Source organism: Brugia malayi (genome assembly GCF_000002995.4).
Source record: "Brugia malayi strain FR3 genome assembly, contig: Bm_v4_ChrX_scaffold_001, whole genome shotgun sequence".
Taxonomy (NCBI): domain Eukaryota; kingdom Metazoa; phylum Nematoda; class Chromadorea; order Rhabditida; family Onchocercidae; genus Brugia; species Brugia malayi.
In genome coordinates this window covers 17491721-17512984 of record NW_025062479.1, presented here as the reverse complement: position 1 = coordinate 17512984, position 21264 = coordinate 17491721, and the positions used below count along the sequence as shown (strand labels likewise).

At 32.4% G+C, this 21264-nt stretch overlaps 2 protein-coding genes across 2 annotated transcripts; both read right to left on the bottom strand.

The window, feature by feature from the left end:
* Positions 1-949: 949 nt before the first annotated feature.
* On the bottom strand, positions 950-5123 carry Bm2019 (Uncharacterized protein; the record flags this gene model as incomplete). The annotated part of the gene is made up of 10 exons (XM_043075194.1): positions 950-1131; positions 1338-1569; positions 1821-1948; positions 2267-2518; positions 2658-2844; positions 3039-3219; positions 3802-3893; positions 4115-4213; positions 4478-4635; positions 5057-5123. The coding sequence occupies 10 exons, from the start codon at positions 5121-5123 to the stop codon at positions 950-952; spliced, it is 1578 nt and encodes a 525-aa protein (XP_042931128.1).
* A 5958-nt stretch (positions 5124-11081) lies between these two features.
* Positions 11082-19764, bottom strand: Bm2629 (Uncharacterized protein; the record flags this gene model as incomplete). Its single annotated transcript, XM_043075193.1, has 24 exons — positions 11082-11139; positions 11292-11583; positions 11725-11953; positions 12029-12124; positions 12277-12392; positions 12628-12723; positions 12875-13092; positions 13357-13432; positions 13877-13964; positions 14067-14203; positions 14287-14357; positions 14600-14755; positions 14935-15087; positions 15903-16060; positions 16336-16468; positions 16629-16732; positions 16856-17010; positions 17137-17446; positions 17602-17714; positions 17804-17903; positions 18222-18382; positions 18884-19139; positions 19365-19525; positions 19707-19764. 24 exons carry the CDS (start codon positions 19762-19764, stop codon positions 11082-11084), a joined length of 3495 nt encoding a protein of 1164 aa, XP_042931127.1.
* Positions 19765-21264: the final 1500 nt, after the last annotated feature.

Sequence of the window (21264 nt, the reverse complement as noted above, 5' to 3'; positions counted from 1 at the left end):
TTTTGTAAGGAATCACTGTTTCATATATGTATATATATATATATGAACACATTTCAAAAATTCAAAAAGTAATAGAACAAATGAACAACCAAAGGTAAAATAAAATGAATGATAGAATTCAGTTAAGAAAGGACTAGACTGCGTGTTCTACTCTGAGTACTGTAAATAACGTTTTGAAAAAGACCTCAATAACATCGTTCTTGGAGTGAAGGTACTCTACATTGAGCAAAGTTTGTTCTATCAAGCCAGAGCTATTATTAAAATATGTCTGCTTAAAATCCAAATGGGTACTTGAGTATACAATAAACAGAATTTCAGGATTCTGCAATATGTTATCCCATCCTCTTCTCTCCTATTTCCTTCATATTTGCAAATTTAAAAAAAAAAAGCCTTGTTTCGTATACGTTCGGTTTCATAATAAGAATACCGGTTTGTTAGTCACATGTATTTTCATCACTAAATCATAGGTTACAAGAGTTTCGAAATATTTTCATGTGCCTATCATTTCAACTAAGTTTTTCAAACTAATTAATTTACCCTTATTGAACCACTTCTTCGAATGCACCTATTGTAAATTAGAAAAAATTTAATGACACAATTTTTTAAAAAAGGACAATATTGATAAATAAGGAACTCTCTTGGAAAAATATGCATTATATCCAATTTATAGTAACTTTGCAAATTAATTGTTCTTTCAAAAATTTTCAACTTTCTCAAAAAAGCTTAACTGATTACTTGTTGACTGGTTGACTATAATTACTTTGCCAACTGATCTATCCATTATAAATTAAACTCAAATATTAAACAAATTAAAATAGCATTTGATAAAGAAATAGTGATAACACGTGTCCAGTTTAAGGGTGTTAAAAATTAAATTCCGGATGATATTCCATGTTAAAAGTCTATAAATCGAACGATAAGTTTGATGACCATTCCATTTTCATACCTATTACGACAACGTTGATGTTGAGTTGACATTGTCATAATAATCGAAATCATTGCTTTCTGCAATCGAATTTTTAGAACAATTCTGATCGAAACAAAAATCAACTGCGATTCTCATCCGATCCTTTTCAAATATAACATTCGCTGATTTTTGAACAAAATCGAACAAAATCGGTAATTTTATGCCTGAAAATGAATGAAAGTGTTGAAAGTATGTTCAAATATTTCTCGGAAATATACATTGATGTTTTATCAACAAAATATCTATTTTGTAAGATATCGCATTATCATCATCATCAATTCACTCGAATTCACTTGAAAATGTATGCATTTTGATACTGATATGCTTCGGGATGTATATTAAAAAAAAGAAAAATCGTTGTCAATTTTACCGTCACTAAGTTTCTTTGCTACATCATCGCCAATCAGCAATTCATTGAGAGCGCTGACAAGGAATTCCAGGCTAGTTTTGTCAATGCCATCGATCAGACTTGTTACATCGGAGATTTTGAATTTATCGATACGCATCTGCGATGTGAAAGAATAGTTTTGGAAGATGCTTTTTTCGAGTTTTAATTCGGCCATCATATTGGATGTTAGGAATGGACTCGTGTGTTCACCTTGCTATAATTTTCGAAAATTTATTATTACAATAGATAAACCCATACATATATAACAGATTTAATTATTGAATTTTAAATCGCATCTGTTGTGCTTTTCTTTTTTTATAAAAATAATTCTTCTCTCTCTCTCTCTCTCAAAATGCAGCTATGATTAAAAAGTTACTAAAATTTCCAAGAGAACATACTAAAAAGGAATTTCTCAAAAGTTATAACAATTTAGTAAATTAATAAGTAGCAGTTCTACAAACTTACTTGCACGAATGCATCCACTTGACTCCAAATCACAATTATGCCTTTATCCTGTTCAAAACGAACTGTCGGAGGAGTGGTTGTATGCGATTTAATTTGCACCATACCATTTGGATATTGAACACTTAAAGCTGAAACACAAATGTACACCTGTCAGGAAAATATGATTTCAAATTGAACTTGAAGAATGAAAATAAAGAAAACAAAGAACTTTAAAGTTAAGTATTTTGGAACACAGCTCTTTATACTTTGCAGTATAAAAGAAACAGAAAAATACTTTTTTAAAAAAAAAAACATTATTTTAGTCGATTGTCATCCGTAAAGTTAGTTAGAAATGTTAATTTAGGTAGAATTGACAGTATGTTATAAGAGAACGAACTAATACTACCAATTCTAATCTAAAAATATTCCAAATCAGACTAGGACTGGTAAATTCTTTACAAACATACCGGGAAATAGAGTGCCAGCACAAATATCATTCGAGCTACATTCGCTTCTTAAATATCCGACCATAAGTGTATTGTTGATGCTTTCTTTGCTTATTTCATAATCAAAATTCCTATACTGATCCATCCAGTAGAGCAAGCTAGCTAGCGTATAGTTAGACATTGTGAATTCAACCATTGCCTGGTTTTCCGGACTATCCAATGTTATCGGTGTTGATGGAAAAGGTAATCGAAAATCGTTGAGCCTATTAAGACCTGAATGGAATTACTGAAACGTGAAGATGCAAATATAAAAAAGCTTGTATATTCCATCTCGTCTCTAACAGTTATAGTAAATTCCAGCTTAAATTCAAGCCAAAAATGATTCTAATCGTCACTAATTATTTTGATTTACCTTGTTTTACAATACTGAATGTGTTTCCTCGATGCTTCAGCTCAATTGCATTAGGCAAATATTGTATTTGCTCAATAAAGCCGTAATTCACAAAATACTGATCAAATAGAGCTGCGCTCATCGGAGTGTTCATCAAACGATTCGAAATGACGGGTACAAGCTCAGCATTGAAACTTGAACATATTATCTGAAATTCGCTATATTTTAGTGTAAAACATACTAATTTCAGCTTCATTTAGTACATTCTATCAATTTCCTTTCGTTTTAAACATTATTTGAAATAAGAATTTGACACCTAATATTCAAAGATACATAAAGATCGCACAGTTTTATGCCAAAAAATTTTTTTTGAATAATTTTAAAGATCTCTGTAAAGCTAACCAGTTCGATTCTTTCACTGATGAAACGATTAATTTGTGGATAATAATTGACTAGAAGTGAAGGATCAGTTTCACTAAAGTTCATTACAACATTGCCTGGTGATAGTGTACATTTTTGTAGGTCGGTTCGAAGATGGCCATCAACATTAACAGCGGCCACAAAAAAAGATTTCACTTTTGCACTGCAATTAGTTAATTTTCATTTTTAAAACTACAGTAGCATTTATGAAATTTAATTCATTCCTTATGATAATGGTAACTAAGCGTCCTTTTTTACCTGAATTACTTTCTTAAATTCAGCTAACTTTTAAACTCAGTCCATCTAAGTCTGTCCTTACATGAAAGCAAAAAAAATTTATTTCATGTCAAAAAAGTAAACGGCAGAAAGATGGTCAAATTCGAAATCAAGATCGAAAATTTTGACAGTTACCTAACTGATTGTTTTTTTTACAGCTCCCAAATCTCTTTAGTTCTTTCTTATTCTTACTTCTTATTCGAAATTGTGGTTGAAAATAAAAAATAAGTTTTAATATCTCGTTTAAGCATTAATGATTATTGTTTTATAAAGAATGACGCTTGTCATGAAATTATATTATAAAGTTATAACATAGAAAACTGGTATCTTATCGAACCGTTTTTGCTCCATTTTTGCTTGAAAAAGCATGAAATTGGAGAATAAATATTAAGAAAAATTCGTAGCACTTTGTGGAATCAAAAAAGCTTTGAATTTCTAAGTTTTCTGAATGGATCTCTATTTTTTGCACCTGTTAATTTGAAGTACAGCAGATCCATAAAAGTCGCCAGCAGGACTGGAAATTTTGAAAAATGTACCAATTGAGAGATTTAGATGAGAACCCTGAAGAATTTTTCGTTCTGATTTCAAAAATGCATTTAAAATTAATTTTTTAAAACTTTACTATCTGAGATAGGCCAACTTTTAAGGCATGTAGAGAGTTAATAAAAATTCAAATTAGAGTGAATATTTGATTGCATAAACTGCAAAAGAAATTTCCAAAAAAGAAGCATTTCGAATAATTTATCAAGTGATGCATAAAAGTATTCCGAGAAAAAGTTTACCATCCAAATGATGCCTTGTCCAGGGACAATAAACAACCTTGATTTGAATATTTTAGAATCATAACCAATAGCTTTTGTTGAGATGAGACCAAATGTTACCTAAATTTTTTTCGTAAATCTTTAAATTAAGAAAAACAAAATCATACAACTGGATTCTATAGAGGATACAAATAGCATTTACTCCATCTATATAAAATACAGAAAAGGAAGACTGAAATTTCATCACTCAGTTCATAAATATAATGATAAGCACTTGAATTTTCGATAAAATAATTAGCATATTGCAATTTTTAAGTTCATTTAACTTTTGTAAGAAATCCAGAAAATAAATCAGAGATGGAGACTGATAATTTTCCTGAAAACCTCGTTTGTAAGTGGTGCAGAAAAATTGAAGATAATTTCGCCATGATACATAAACCTATTGACGCGTTCTTTCAGATAATCAGCTAACAAGTCCAAAGCTTTCTGATTGATTCGTGTTACAAAACCCGCATGCGTATTTGGATTTGTGAAGAAGCTATCTGAAAGTTCATTTATATCAGTTCATTTCATCTCACTCCTTCACTTCATTTCCCTACTCTATTTGGATCAAAGGTCACTGTCTCACTTCCGCATATGATAAATTGTTCATAATCAATTTCAAACAGACATCCAATAATACTGTTGTTAAGTCATCGCTGCCACTAGAACGCCATAAGAAAAACAAGAATTTGGATTCACTTGAAACTGTTTTATCACCTGTCTTCTTTATCAGTTATCCAGTGTGGGCTGAATTCATTTGGAATTGATGAGAGTAAGGAAAAATCTCTGTAAGTATGATATTTCTCATTTCAGCCATTATCTCTTCTCACAGTTTACTTTTAACAGCTCGTGACAGAAGAGTTAAGTGCTTTTGGTCAGTGCCATAGCTATTATCAAAAGGGAAACTGAAAAAAGTCTCACTTGCTAAAGAGTGTGAATTTGTGAGGCCATACAGTTGCAATGTAACAAATATTAGCTGTAAAATCATATTGCTTTTTCAGTCGCTGTAAGCAAAAAATGCCGAAAGCGTCACTGTGCGTTACTCCTTTTTATAGAAAAGACGAAATGGTAGCGTTTACGGTGGTACTAGCGATGATAATAATGAAGAACGCTGCAAAGATTGAATTCTTGATAAGTTGGCAATAGCGATGAGAAGATTACAATGATTAAAGTGGATAATATGATCAGTTATGAGTCTGTTGATTGAGAACTGGACTGTTATGGATCATATTTCTTTTTCAGTCGCTGTAAGCAAAAAATGTCGAAAGCGTCACTGTGCGTTACTTCTTTTTATAGAAAAAACGAAATGGTGGCGTTCGCGATTAATGTTAAATGGATGCAATCTATTCCATTTCAAACAATCAGTTCAACAGAAAATTTACTCAGCCAAGAAATGCCAACAATCAACAAGCTCATAACAAATATTAAATGAACCGCATCGTTCAGCAATATTACCCAATAACAAACGGGAAAGGATAAGCACTTACCTCCTATTAGACAGATAAGTCTTGGAAACTCGTCTGATTTAAAGAATACTGCTCAAACGAAAGTTTAGCAAAACACATCGGTAAAAGAAAAGTGAAGGAAATAAATGTAATCATTAACAAATTAACAAATTATGGTAAGGAATGATATCCGAAAGAAGCAATTGGCCAAACAATTTCTTGCTTTTACTTTCCCTTTTTCTTTGCTGAAAGAAACTGGGAGAAAATGGAATTGGAAATTCAGATACCCAGACGATTTAACTCAGAATAAGTATATGTTAATATTAAGTACATTAATAACTGGTAAAAAAAATACCTCAGTTATCCTGATGCTGTTAACGTTTCTTACGACCCCTGTTCAGATATTAACTTTTGGAAACCTGGACAAATTATTTGTTGTCTTATTTGTTCAGAAAATAAGGCCTGTTTGTTAGGCTAAACAAATTTCGTGAAACCATAGCCTAAAACAGATTTTATAGACAATATTTTGTTTCATTAATAAGATAAGTGATGTTTGATTTAAGTTTGTATATATTCAGAAAAAAAGTTCATTGGATTTTCTAGCAAAATCTCGTCACTTCATGCTAATTTCAATAGAAATATAATTTTCTACATAACTTCAATAGAATGGAGGATAGAGAGAAATTTAAAAATTATAAAAACAACTCACTTCATGACTTCTATTATATTATCATGGAATGCTGAATCATTTGCAAAAAAAAAAAAAAGAATTTAATTTTAGCATCCCTATAATGAAATGAAGCATTTCTATGTATTTTTAATATTTTGTGGAAGAGTGAATTAAAATAAAAAAAAATTATATATATTCTAAAGATCATTAGACCTTATGGCCCATTCAAACTTAACGCTCATATTTCTGCTTTCTCCAATAAAACCTTAGTTTCATACTTTTTATTATTTGCGAAATACTTCTTATATTATTCAAATCATTCAATTCCTCATCCACTCAGCACATTCCAAATTTTAGTAATGGTCAAGATTGGCAGAAGGTACAAAACGGTCTTGTAAACAAATTAAAATAACCACTGAGTCATGACTTTTCTTAGTGCTTCGCTCTTTTAAACGTATCTGATGATTACGAAATATCATTACTTGATTCCTAAATTACTCGAACTTTTCTTTTCCATTGTGAAACTATAGTTACAGATCTAAAATCCTTCTAATCTTCCTATCACAAATAAACTGTTTGACGATAATAAGAAGGGAAATAGATTCCTTCTCATTGTAGAAGTTTAAGCATTAATAAAAAGGTTTTATGTTTTGGTACTAAATGGCAAGAAATAAATGACTCTATTATTCATTTTTAAGCTCATTAACCAGGAAGTGGCCAAATATATTTAAGAATTTTCAAAAGGTATCCTCTCTTTTAAGTCATAAGAACAAAATAAGCGATAATAAGTAGTTAGAATTAGACGAACCAAATAATTATGAAGATTTTATGAAAATTCAATAACACTTGATAAAGCATAAAGAAATTTCAACTTCTCTCTATTGCTTTTTGGGAGAATTCCATAAACATCTTAACGTTTTAAAATCGTACTATTTAAGTGAAAATTTTAAATCCATGAAATAGCGATATGCAAAATTATGAATTGAAAAAAAGCATGAGGGCATTTACAGGTCTACAAACCTTCATGTTTCAGAAAGGTTAAGCATTGGGTCATATAACCTGCGTCAAGCTTATGTAATGACAATCGAGAACTTTTGTTAAACCAAACAAAGTGATTTCTCACCCAAAAGGTAAGTCGGAAGTAATCAGTGACTTTAAAAATTGAAAAAAAAATTTTTGATTTTTGTCATCTTCGAAAAAACGGGTTTAAATGCCTTTATGGTAAATAATCAGCAAACAAGATTTGGAGCTCTTATTGTTGATTATAGTGCTATTTATTAATGCCATCTTCTTCTCACTAAAATTCTATCCCTTCTTTTTCTTCCTTTTTCCCAAAAAGGAAGAATATAAATCGTTTTTGTTTTACAGTTCTTCCTTCCCTCATAGAAATAAAGGACAATTGTTGAAACAAAGCACAAAGTTACCTTCGAAAACTTTTTTATTAATAAAAAGCTGCCGAAATACAATTCTTGCAGAAATTTATAGATGGCAAAATATGATAGTTCTGGAGGATGGGATCCATTGATGCAACATTCGTTTACCTATACCAATATTACTTTTGTCACCGTTAATAAAGTATGTGTTCAGCACTTGGCTTCTATTAATATTCATGTTTCAAATTGGCAATGATCTGTTCTTTTGTCACATTAAAAGAGTGAAATTTTGTCCTTGAATTAATATTAAACATAAGGATATTGAAGGGAAAATAGGAAAGAGAGGATGAGAGACAATAAAAACTGATAGGACATTTAAATAGCTGGGGTTGTCGTCTATCATTACAGAACAAGTGGAAAGAGTAATTTATTATTTTCGTTGATGCATAAGTGTTGAGCTCTTAAGAACAACTAGAGCTATGAAAGAGAAATAGAGTTTGGCACTGGGTATCACGTAAGTAAAAGTGTTCGATGTTACACTTCAATGTAGAAAGTATCATGAAGAAAAACAGACGGAATGGTACTGTTGGAAAGTAATGAAAGAATGAAAATAATAATGAAGAGAAAATGACTGATTGTAGCTGTAAGATCAGTACAGCGTAACGTTTGTCATCCAATCAAGCAGTGAATTGTCGGAAATCTACTGCAATCGCACTAAGATGGCCGATAACGACGGATGGCGATAACGATAACGCAGGTGGAGATTGAGATAAGTGAGTAGACAAATACCACTCCGCTCGGTACGAGGAGAAAGGGATAGTGCATTGGATTGGTAGTAGCTGCGGTGCGGTTGCTATCGCGATTTATAAAACCGGATGCCCTGCGGCCGGCGGCTCAAAACGGGCAAACGATAGTAGTATGGGAGAGCTGTTAGTTGCAGTGCAGTAGTGGTAATGGTTGTGGTAGTGCTCTTGTATCGATACCACTCAATGAACACTTTTCTGAAGGAAAAAAGGACGGAACAAAAATACGAAGTTCGCAAAACTTTCTAAGAAAAGTATTCTAGAATGATTTATTCGTTTATCTCTCCGTGAAAGCTTTCTTTCATCATCAAAAAGCAGTATAAACGGTTAAGTAAATTGGATCGGTTTGAAGAAGACAGTAAAGGTTATTAGCTAATAAAGTAGTATTTCTAACTAATTTAACTCTCTATCTTTGATCTTAAATTACCTTATTAGAAGCAAATCCCATTGTTATTGTCAATGAGTTTCCCGATTGATCACACAACAGAAATGTTATGGATTATTGTTAAAAGTATAACTGTACTAATTCAAAACGCTATTCGATTTTTGATTTGTAAAATTTTTCTTTTTTTATCTTTTGGATTTTCTTCATGCATGAACAGTGGATTCTCTATCTAAACTTTATTTTTTTAAAGATGCTGAAGTACTCCTAACAATGTAAATTTGAAATGTATCCGGCAGATATGACTAGCTTTTGAATATCGCAATGCCGTTTCTCAAATTTTCCAAAATATAATTCTTTTTTTATAAAGTTAAATCACTTCAATGAAGACTCACTAGTATTGAAAGTTCTTGTTACTGGAAGCTTTACTAATTACTACTGATAATTCAACTTTATAAAAATTTAATTATTACTAGTATAGTTAATTACTAATTTTTACTGTGCGTTAGTAATTTAAAAAACTTTTCTCTTTCCTTCTCTATTAGCATTATTTTTTAGCAAAGAGATAGATACTTCGAATATGAGGGGACGTCTATCATCAAACTGATCACTGTGATGCAGAAGAAGCTATAACATAGTTGCTTCGATCAGCGAAGTAATGCTAGTAAGGTAACAAAAGCGATCGCTTGCTGAAGCATTACTGTTCATATCTAACAAGTTGGATTGTGCATGCATTGTACACTTTTCTAAACATTAGAATCAGTTGTTGAAGGTTTATATATATATATATATATATATATCCTAGCTTCATGCCGTCAGCGTTCTATCAGTTAATAGCTTTAATTACCACTTCAATTACAGTTTACGTTGAAATCATTATCAGGCTTGATTACTAGTTATAATTTAAATGCAAAGAAGAAACAAATATGAATTAACTCGTTCGACTCAATACAATATGCTATATATATATATAGCATATATATACTTATATATGTATATAATATATAATGGGGCATAACAACAATAAATGTAACATCCAATAAACTTGGATTATTCAGTAAAAGAATGACTTACAGTGTGTTACATGTATAAATCATTTAGATGTGAAGTATTCAGTGAAAAAACGTAGCACATTTATGATTTCAATCGTGTCACCTAACTTTCATCTATTTAATTACTTTTCATGAGCACGATGTACTCAATGTGGTACGGGTGATAACAATTAGGGTAATATCCGATTGCAAATGAATATTCGCTCCTAAGCAACCGGAATATAATTCAGCATTCTATTGATAGTTGATAGTGATTGACCACACAGTTTCAATCGACAACACAATCAGCGAAATGATTAGAGAAAACTGTTTAACAACCAATATAATGAACTTGTTTTAGCGTGAGGTACTGGTACGTCAAGATATCTCATTGTCAATTTATTTATTCTGTGATTTATTTCTTGTATAAAAAATGATCATATTCCATTTTATATTTTGCATATGCAAACAAATATTTATATTTTGTTTTTGTACTGCAGTTTAATCTTCCTTCTCTTCTTAGAAATACCATTGTTCCTGATTGATTTTTACCTTCTTTTTCACTTAAATATTTTGAAGAGTGTATGATAATAGTGAAAGTAATGAATGAAAGTGACAAAAGACCCACGGCTGGTAAATGATCCGGCATATACGAGAACTTTGAAATCTTTAAATTACGCATCACATTGTATATTGCAGTGTTTATTTATAAGTAAAAACGAACCGGATTTTTTATAGCTTATAAGGTGTTGCAATTAGTATAGATCTGGTTTCCTCAATTGATCCTTGTTCCTGTCTTATTGCGTCGAATTTTTTCCTCTGTCTATTTAGTTTCACTTGCTACGCTCTTAATCTATGCAAAAGAACTACTTGTTCTCGCTTCCCATTCCTATTCACTGATCATATTTTTCTTGCATATAAACACAAAAACTCTAAGTTTACAAAATATCTAAGAGTTTAGAAGTTCGGAAGTTACCATGCATAAATCTGAACAAGCCTGCAAGCTTCTTTATCGGTTATAAATGATCTTTTCCATAAAAATACAAACTAAAAGTTATTGCATCAATCAATAAACATATGGAATTATTAATATAATCAAAACAGAATGTCATAGGGGTAATAAGCTTCTTGAAATCATCACACTATTCCGTTTAATTTACCTACTCAGAAGATTGCAAGTATTTAAGTTCGCTTGTAGCAACTTCATAAATTTTAAAAACTTTAGCACAGTTCAAACGGAAATTAACACTTCATCAACTCACAGAATTGCACTTCCAAAGATTCTCCAAAACTGCAGAACCTGAAAAAATCTGTACTTTAAACGGTAAAAATTTTCATGGCAGATACACACAAACCATCCTACTTGAATTTGAGTAAATTTTGCTTAATCCATAGGCTAACTACACAAAATCAACAGCAACAATTACCTCCTGGTTATTACCAAAATCGTACCTGCAAGGACAGAAACGTTTTCGTATGGTCTTGCCTGCACCACAAGTCTCAGAACAAATACTCCACATTCCCCACTGTGACCATGAACAAGAAGCTCTGGTGAAATTACTGGGATAAACTGTCATTCGTTCTTCAGGCATTGCAATTTGTTTCGACGTTATCAGTGGTGATAGTGATGTGAATTCTGCTGCTGCACCGACCTTCTGATTTGATCTTACCATTTCCAGCCGTGGACAAAGGCACACAATTTGTTCCTCAAGTTTACCATCACAGTGACATTTAGTTTTTGTTGCTAAAAAGTAAGTGACACAGTTATTTGTCCTGATTTCCACTCTAATTAGAAACAAATCGAAAATAATGTTGAAAGATGACATATCTTTTAAACTGTCTTTTGGTGAGCAGATATGAGCAATGAAATGAAACAGAAACTAACAAATTCCAATACAGGATCGTGTTTTCGTTTTGAAGCCACCTATACAAGAAGTTTCTGAATTCCATGAAGACCACAAACAATCCATGTCATTATCACGACTGACGGTTGACATTATTTGACGAAAGCTGTGTTGGAAAAGATTATGGAAGTCCGACTGAACTGAATACAGACAAGGTCCTGCACTCTGTTCTCTTGTTACTAATCCTGATTCTCGCCCTATGGAGCATTCCTTAATGAAACATAATATCTCTACGACAGAATTACAAATTTATGATAGTTGAAAAGTTTTAGAAGGTAAAAATACCGAAAGAATGCAAAGGTCTTTTTCAGTGTTGCTATTTGATGTATTATCGTTTGCTGAAATACCATCAACGCAGTATCGAGTACGTATCCGATCACCCTAGATTGAAAATTCTGAAGATTTCGATTCAAATTCAGATATTTTAGGACATGTTATAAAATTCACAAATTCATATCGTACTAAGTATAAAAATATGAATCTCATATAATCCTCAAGTCTATTTCACATAATCTGGCTTTGAAAACTGATACCTGATTACATGACCTTGTATAACCGCACCATTCGGTCCAATGAGACCAACCGCATGTACGAGCATTGCTTAATTCAGGGCATGATATTTGGGCACAGCTATTTTCCTCACGCAGTTCTCCATCACAATCACAAAGAAACTCATCGGTTCTCGGTACAAAATCATATGTAATTCATCCAAACTTAGGATTTTTCCTTTTTTTTTTTTTTAAAGATAACCATTGTAAAAAACAGAAATAAAACTTTGAAAAGTTCTAAAATTAATTTGAACAAATTCTTTTGCTAAAACAAGAAGCTAAAAAATCACAATATATTTCTGAACAAATTTATTTGTCAGATAAATTATAGAGTACCTTGTTCAAACAGTCCAAATTTACGAACGGTTTCTGTTTGCCGACGTGTTCGTGTTAAGCTATCTAATCGTTTTACTGGTACAATCGGTTGCAAACCTTCAAAGCTCAGGTGTTTACTTACGCCAACGTGGCTCCTACTTTATGAGTTACAAAATTTGCAAACATTTTTGCTCAGCATAAACAAAAATTAATAACAAAATTTGAGAAATTGCAGCCAGATTATTTCATATCTAAACTGAGTTCAAACTTGATCTTAACATATTATTATTGCAAAATTCGGCTGCAAATGATTTTATCATGCCTTGTCTTTCATAATTTGATCTCCCATACTGCCCAAAGACAACAGGACGAAATTTGTGCTGCGGAGTAGGCCCCACTGGTATATGCTTTCGTATCAATTTTGAATAATATGAGGACCTGCTAAGTTCATAATTTTGCGGCACATCCTGAGAACATTTTCGGTGTCTGAAGAAAGAAAACCCTTTTTTTTTTTTTGAGATCTAATAACTCAGTTCATGTTAAATATTTGTAACAAGAAAAAAATAATGAAATATCCAACAAATATTTAAATAAGTAATACTGTTAAGTAACAGATAGAAATCTGATGATCGGTTTAGAAAAATAAATAGGCAATTATCACATTAGCGACAGCGATTCAAGGAATTATTAGATTGTCAAGACTGAGAATGCAAACTAATGAAGACATGGTTTTATGCTGCATGCAATAACCTTTCACGAGTTCCGCCACCACAACTTACGCTGCAGGCGCTCCACATTGTCCACTCAGACAGCTTACAACAATGACCTAAAAGTGCTTCATTAGAAACTTAATATGTTATGAGATCAATGATAGCGACAGCGGACAACCTGAACGTAAAAACTGGAATTTGCTTCAGCGAAGCAAATATCGAGAAGATTTGAGTATGAATGCACTGCAAGGAAAACAGTACAAATTTTATGGTTTTGATGTGGACGGGAAAGGCATACAATATTTCAGTACCGCAAACATTTCTAGTAATTCATTTTCATGCATCTTCTTTTTACTTTTTACCTACTTATCGGCAATGGGTAGCTTTCGACAATTCTGTCTATCTTCATTAGGATAATACGAATCAAGTAGCAGTAAGCTTGAAACTTTCAATATTCATGTTCCGGCATATCTCGGTATTCCCTAATCATTATCATTTCATAGGAGATGTTGACAAAAATAATTAAAAGCAATCAGTCCGATATTCGATATATGACTAACCTGCATCACACTGTTCACTGTCAACAGCATTTCCAGTGCAACCGTTATTGTCTCGAATAATCTTAACCACAGAAATATTTCCATCAACCTGGAAATGTATAAGTGCTTCATATATTCGGTTTCTTTATTTTCCTTGTACTCTTGTATATAAATAGAGTTTAATAAATTTTTGAATTAATGCGCAACTTACGAAGGAGTTAGTTGACATTAATGGATTACCACTGCGTTGCGCAGTATTACTCTGCATTTTAATGTCAACTTGATCATTTGCGGATCGATCACTCATATATAGAGGAATAACTTTCTGTTTGATACTGTTTGTTAAATCTGAAAGTTTTTCCTAACAATATTGAATTTTCCTCTCTTTCTCACTCATGAAGAAGTTAAGTTACACTTAGAAGTAAACAAACATGCATGCTGACCACTTCCTGAAGAGAAGCCTTCTTTAGCTACAGCCTTAATTACACCGTCTTTTACACATCTGAAAACAAAAAAAGGTATGCTGTTTTCAAGCTATAAGGATGACAAATTGATACACAAAGACTGATCACAAGCAAATGTTGCAAAATTAAAGTTCACCAAAAACATTGTTAAAATCTTTAACTGATGTATGATCCTGGTCTTATTATTTGCAATTGCTACTAATTGATATCAGCAAATTGATGTATTCATTACAAATCAGTCGTTTCCTTGATCTTAGCTCTAAACAATACATCATCTTACTTTCTTCTTCGTTCACGAGTTCCAGAACCACAGGTGACAGAGCATGAACTCCATGGAGACCATTCATCCCAGTAAGGACACACCGATTCCTGACAAAATCGAAACTCGCTCTCAGTACCGATACATTTCGCGCCTATCGGAAGGCAGGATCGTTGTCTGGAATAAAGTAATTTTATAAAAAACAACGAAAAACCTAGTAAATTTGAATATTTGCCGATACATGGAATGAAAAAAAAAAAAGTTTTAAAAGCTAATAAAGTAAATAGAATTGGGAACTAAGTGAGCCTTGAAATAGTGACTATGGCTACCTCATACACAATTTGCTTGAAAATGACCTGTTTTCTTGCCCATGCCCACAGGTGACACTACACGTTGACCAGGAACTCCATGAGATCCAGCTAGGACATTCTGGAAGATCTTGGCATGCTATCTGATCTTGTGCTGCACCATCGCAAAGCGAACTTATCAAATTATCTTTCAAACAGGTCCTGTAATGACCAGGTAGTACAGTGCTAGGCTGACATGATATGTCGAAATGAATTTGTATTAAATCTGATTAAAGATTGTCTTATTTGAATAGTCCTTAGATAAATGTTTAATTAGGAGATCCGTTATTCAATATTTGTCCGTATTGTCTGGAATTTTACAGTTTGTTAGAATATGTTCAGTGTTTATTGTTAAAAATTGTTTCTGATTTTATTCCCAAGATCTTCCAGCCTGATAGCAAGCTCTGACTTGGCTGTTAACATAACGTGTTAACAGTTGTCAATTTTTTGTTCAACTACGTCTTTTGTTCTAATCCAAATTTACTTGCAATATCTAAGAGTTTTAGGGGAAATTGATATATGCTAAAGTCCAACTTGTACTGTATGAAGAGTAAAGATCAGCGCTAGAGACAGCTTTTTACTCACTATAATCATGAATTCTCACTGCTTTTCCAGATCTACTTCCTCAATTTTTGTAATATTATTCAATAATTTCAATTAACGATAATCTTTATCTCAGTAAAATTAGAATTAGTCTCAAGCATCGCCTTCTCTGTAAAATACTCCTTTGCAAACTATTCGAATCAAATTCTATTTCACGAGATAGCTGACTTGTCGTAAAGAATACTTTCGTTAATAGAATGAAAATGAAATTTATATTTGCAAAGAGATTTGAAAGGAGCATACTATAGTGAACTCATAAGTTCTATTATGACTATCAACTATCAGCCAAGCCTAGTTTATTTCATGATACTCACTCACTTTGAACATAGTCGTTGTTATCAAATGCACATAACATTATGAGTGCTTAACTTCACCTTATGCGGAGTTTATTTCCTTTCGTACCGCAAGTTTCAGTGCACTGTGTCCACGAAGACCAGTCGGTCCACTGCGGACACGAATTCCTAATGCATACTTCATGTTCTTCTGGATCTCCGGTACAATTTTTGCTATCGTAGCAAATCCTTGTTCGATGCTGCGATGAAATTAAAATAAACACAGGCATTGAAAGTATGGAAAATTTGTTTTAGCATTTAGAAGTCATGCGAACAGAAATTCCTCTTTGCAATGTGAATTAAAGTCTAGAAAGTATTAATATCATTAGTTCAGTGGTGATAAAAAATTGACAGTCACTTTACCACTTTTTACCTACTTGGAACTATTAATTTCTGCAAATCCTTTAAATTGTGAAATGTGCCTAAAACAGAAAAATTCATTAGTTTAATACTTTTGTTCAAACATGGTACCTACCCTATGTCCATTACCACAGCTAACACTACACGTACTCCACGCTTCCCAAATGGACCAAGAAGGGCAAGGGAGTTGTTTGCACGCCTTTTTCTCAAGAGTTTCCTCAACGCATCTATTACCGCCTATGCATTGCCTGAAATTTTCAAAGTTTAAAAAGTTTGGACTTAAATAAAAGCCATTCAAATACCAAAGTTATTGCTAAACCAATATGAATTTGTGTTTTATATATTAAAAAATATACATTCCGACTAGAACGTAATACCAAAATCACAAGCATCGGCAGTAAAATTTACCTTCGTCTTATTTGTTGTCCTACTCCGCAAGTTACAGAGCATACTTCCCAGCTGCCCCATGCAGTCCATTGGGCACACTTCTCTACATTGCATGCTTCAATGCTCTAAACTTCTTGAAGAGTTTTCGTTTTTGATATGTTGCTTAAACAAAAGCTGCAGAAGAAGAAACAATGAATTTTAAATAAATTTTCGAAGCTTTTCACTTTTCTTTAATATGAAAGTTTCACCATGGATGGTCCATCACATTGCTGACTGATAGAACAGACACGCGATCGCGATCGCTCACCACCATCACAACTCCGCGAGCACGCGGTCCATTCTGACCAAGGCTTCCATTCTGGGCATGGAGCATTACTGCACAATTCTTCTTTCATGGATTCACCTAGTAAAATCAGATAAAAACAGCAAATAAAAAAGAATATGTAAACAAATGAGGGAAGGAATAAAATTTGTTGTAAATATCTTTGTTAGATGAATAAGTTTTTGGATAATTGCATTAAGCACTTACCTAAACATTGTCCATCGACTGAACAAAATCGTCTTCGCGTACTGATACCTATTCCACAAGTAACCGAACATGGAGTTTGCGGTGACCATTCCGACCAGGAAATTACCATACTCTCAGTAGGCTGCATCGACGTTGACAGTAATTGTACGGGGCCGTGCGGTACACCTTGCGATTGTAAAAGTTCTTTACTTTGTTTAGATTTATTGGATGGCTGTTTCTTGTTAATATAGCTGCCGGGCCATTCTTCTTCATTCAACAATGTTGCTTTGGGAATCGAACTGAGGGAAGAAATACCGCTTTGCGGACATGTCTGGAATTGTTAGAGTTTTAATAAAATACTGAAAGAAAGATGTCCAAGAACTTTCTATGAATCTAGATTCAATTTCATAATTATCCAATGCCTTACAAGTCAAAAATTATGCTGCGAAAATGCTTTTCTTAAGTTGTCATCAGAAATTAGCTCACAGTAAAACAGGGGTCAGGTCTTTTTGATTCGCAAGGAAGTGAATAAACTGAGCATGGCCAATTGTAGTCCGTTTTTTGGAGGTAAGATAATGACGGTACGTAACAATTGGCTCCTGAAAGTGGTATTTAATAATTATAGCATGAGGTCGAGATATTAGACAATTAGCACATTTGACTTATCAAGGAAATGAAAATGTAAAACCTTGGCATCTGCCATAAATTGATCCTTGTTGACCATGCCTTACAGAAACCGGTTTAATTGGTGACGAAAGCTGTATTTCGTTGGTTGAAAATGAATAACTCTATAGCTATCAAATCATTATAAAGCAAATAGGATGTTTGGGAATAATATTACCGTGAAAGTAATCCTACTATTCTGTTTATAATAACTCCTACAAGCTTTCCTTCACATATGAATCTAAATAAATTTGTACCGAAATTATATTAGAATTTTAGGTACTCTGTCCACATTTAAATACATTTGATGTTTTTCCTTCTATGTCTTTTATCTTCTACTTAGAAGATTTTTAAATTCTGTTTTGCACTTTAAGTTAGGTGTATTACTCGGAGTATACTGACTTGGATAATATTAGTACTAGCAGTAACATTTTGTAATGAACCTGTTTCGGTGGATAATTATCGCTGGTATTGGAATTTTTCAGTAAAGAAGATGGGTAATGATTGGCACGCGGCAATAACTTGTTGGTGTAAGGTGAAGATGAGGGATTAAAGGTACCTTGAGCCATTGATATCAACCCATCAATTACTGGTCTGACTGGTCCTGAAAAAACTAGTTTTTTTAACAAATTTTTATGCAAACATGAAACGCTTAACTTCTTAAAAACATCTGACTCCAAAACATATTGAAATATCTGTGCACAATTATAGGAAAGAAAGGCGAAAATTAGTTTCATGTTTATAAACAGACGAAAATATCTATGAAGAATGAAGATGATGGCTCAAAAATTACATTACATCAGGTCGTATTCACCTTGGCATGGCTATGCTTCTTATAGCCTTTCACTACTAGCATTAAATAAAAGTGGTGCTAAAATTAAAGCAGAGCAGTGCAATTTTTTAATGCTAAAGGTGCTTTGCTAATGAAATTATTTTGAATTTCTAAACTTCTTTGTTCATCTGCAACCAATCACTGTAATTCGAGTTTTTCGACTTTTCTCAGTTGTTCCGTTTTCCAGTCCGGCATCCGCAATGCCGCTCTTCCTGACCAGATTTATCAAAATGCTTCTCTTAACTTAGCTTTCTATATTATTTGAATCCTCACCACTAGTTCTCTTTCTGGTCGGACCTCCATTTTTAGAAAGCTGAAATATCTGTGCTGGGTCAGTCCATGACTCAAGTTTCTGCTTTAGCTCTAATTTTATCGCCTCTCCCAAATCACTTCCCGAACTTGCGTAACCATTTGTTACCGGACACTGATCAAGAACTTCGAATACTGTACTGATCGAATTGAAAGAAATATCCAGTGAAATACCGCTTGAATTCGAATTTGCACCATACAGCTGACAGAACCCTCTATTCTAAAATTAAAAGGTTTGTAGAGAAATGACCTTAGAGCAATGAACTTCTGAATGCTAAAAAATGGCGCAGTTGGCTGAAACTTTACCATCTTGAACAATATAAAAAATATTGCATTGTTGAGGAATAACAATATTCATTGCTATCTACAACATCTCGTTAAATCACTTTGAAGTTGCTATTTTAGTTTGTTGGTTAACCATCTTGAAGTTCCTAGTGCTGCGTACCTTATTTTCTTTAGGAATGAACAGTGCAGCTTTGCAATACTCAATATTGTCAATGCATCGTTCCGCACATCGCAATGGTGACGGTACCTCAATTCTTTGAAAAAATGAATCATTCTGGACAGTATGGAATTTTCGGATACAAATTCTCTTTCCATCGCAATCTTGAAAATGTGTTCTGATAATTCTGCAGTTTTCCTTATTTAGATTATAACAGGAAGAAATGCTTTAATTTGCTTTAATTTAAGTATTTACTATTAAATAACTCATATATTTTAAAATATATATATATATATATATTTATTAAAAAAAAAATTAACTCATATATTAAAAAAGCAAACTCACCGATTTCTAGAATAGAAAAGAATAACAAATGAAAAATATATGGTGACCATATCTTCATAATTGAAGAACGAAAGAGAAAATAACCGAACTTGCTAAGATCTGAAATAGTTGAAGAAGTCAAATTGAAATTTCATAGAGAAGAGTAGTGGAAAGAAAAGCTTATGGTGTTTAAAAGATGAATCAGATGGAATTTCTGAAGTTTAGGTATTTAATAGTAAAATATTTTATATTATTTCACTATTAGTTATAATTTATATAATATAATATATTGCCATTGATATGCCATTAATATTGAATACATAAGTAGCTTTCACTGTAAAATATATTTTGTTAAACTAAAAAGGACAGAGAAGTAAAAACGTCGCTTTGTAGACATATATACTATTAATGTTACGTGAATTATCTGGAAAGCAAAATCGAACTAGTTAATTTCCATGATCCTTTCTCTCTATCATACAAATAAGAAAACTAATTTTGGGAAGTTATGGAAAAAAGAAGTGAAAGAAAGAGGACTAACATAATCACCGAAATCGTCCTCATTCCGGTAATCCCAATCAAATCAATAACCATTATGCATTCAAATGAATGGAATTCGGTAACCAGTTCTTAGTTTTCACCGTGTTCAACCTTTTCCTTCCAAGAAGAATCTCAAGCAAAAGGGTAAAATGCAAACGAGCGATTTTTATATGATTCAAAATTAATTCTTATTTAGATTTCCCGACGGTTCTTTATTTATAAATCGTATGGTATGAAACAATTTTTCCATTTCTCTGTCTCTGAGGAATTGCAATTCTCAGTGGTGTATAACTAAATTCTTATAATATTCCTAAATTCCATTGATACGCCAATTCCAAATTTCATTAACAAATTGATATGCATATGAGATGTCTTAGTAAAGATCGTAATTTAAGCATTCTAGGCCATTAAATCTTATAAATACTATAGACTTGAAAGGCAAACAGTAAAGTGAAGAGTGAACAGTTTTTATACCAAATGGACTTTATTAATCAACCTCAAAACTCTTCAAGAATTGCCAAACTGCAAACCCACTGAAAATAAGCTAAATGATTATAAAATTATGCACAATTGTTGATACCATTTTATTTCTGATCTTTAATTGTGAACTTTCTGACGATAACTGGAATTACATCTTCTGTACTAATACTCAATTATTAATTCATCTGATTAGCTTGCATTAAAGTGTTATAAAATTTATTTAAAAAAGGATGCTAAGGAGAATATCTTTTCACTCACGTTCCAGGTTCACGTCCTAAAAATAACTTCAAGCAACGAGATTATGCAATTAAGTAACAAATGACTATGCAAGCAGATAGAAAAAATTCAGCACAATTTGTCAAACTTGTCATTTTAAGCACAAAGTAAATGAATCCTGTAATTGTCCTCTCTGTCTAAAACAGTAAGAAAACATTGAATTCAAACAGCAATAGTTTTATTTCTTTATTATTATTTGGGGAAGAGAATTCATTGAAACAAGAAATATATAAACTTCTTCGTATTGTTAAATTTGTATGGATGAACACTTGAAATGAATACTGAA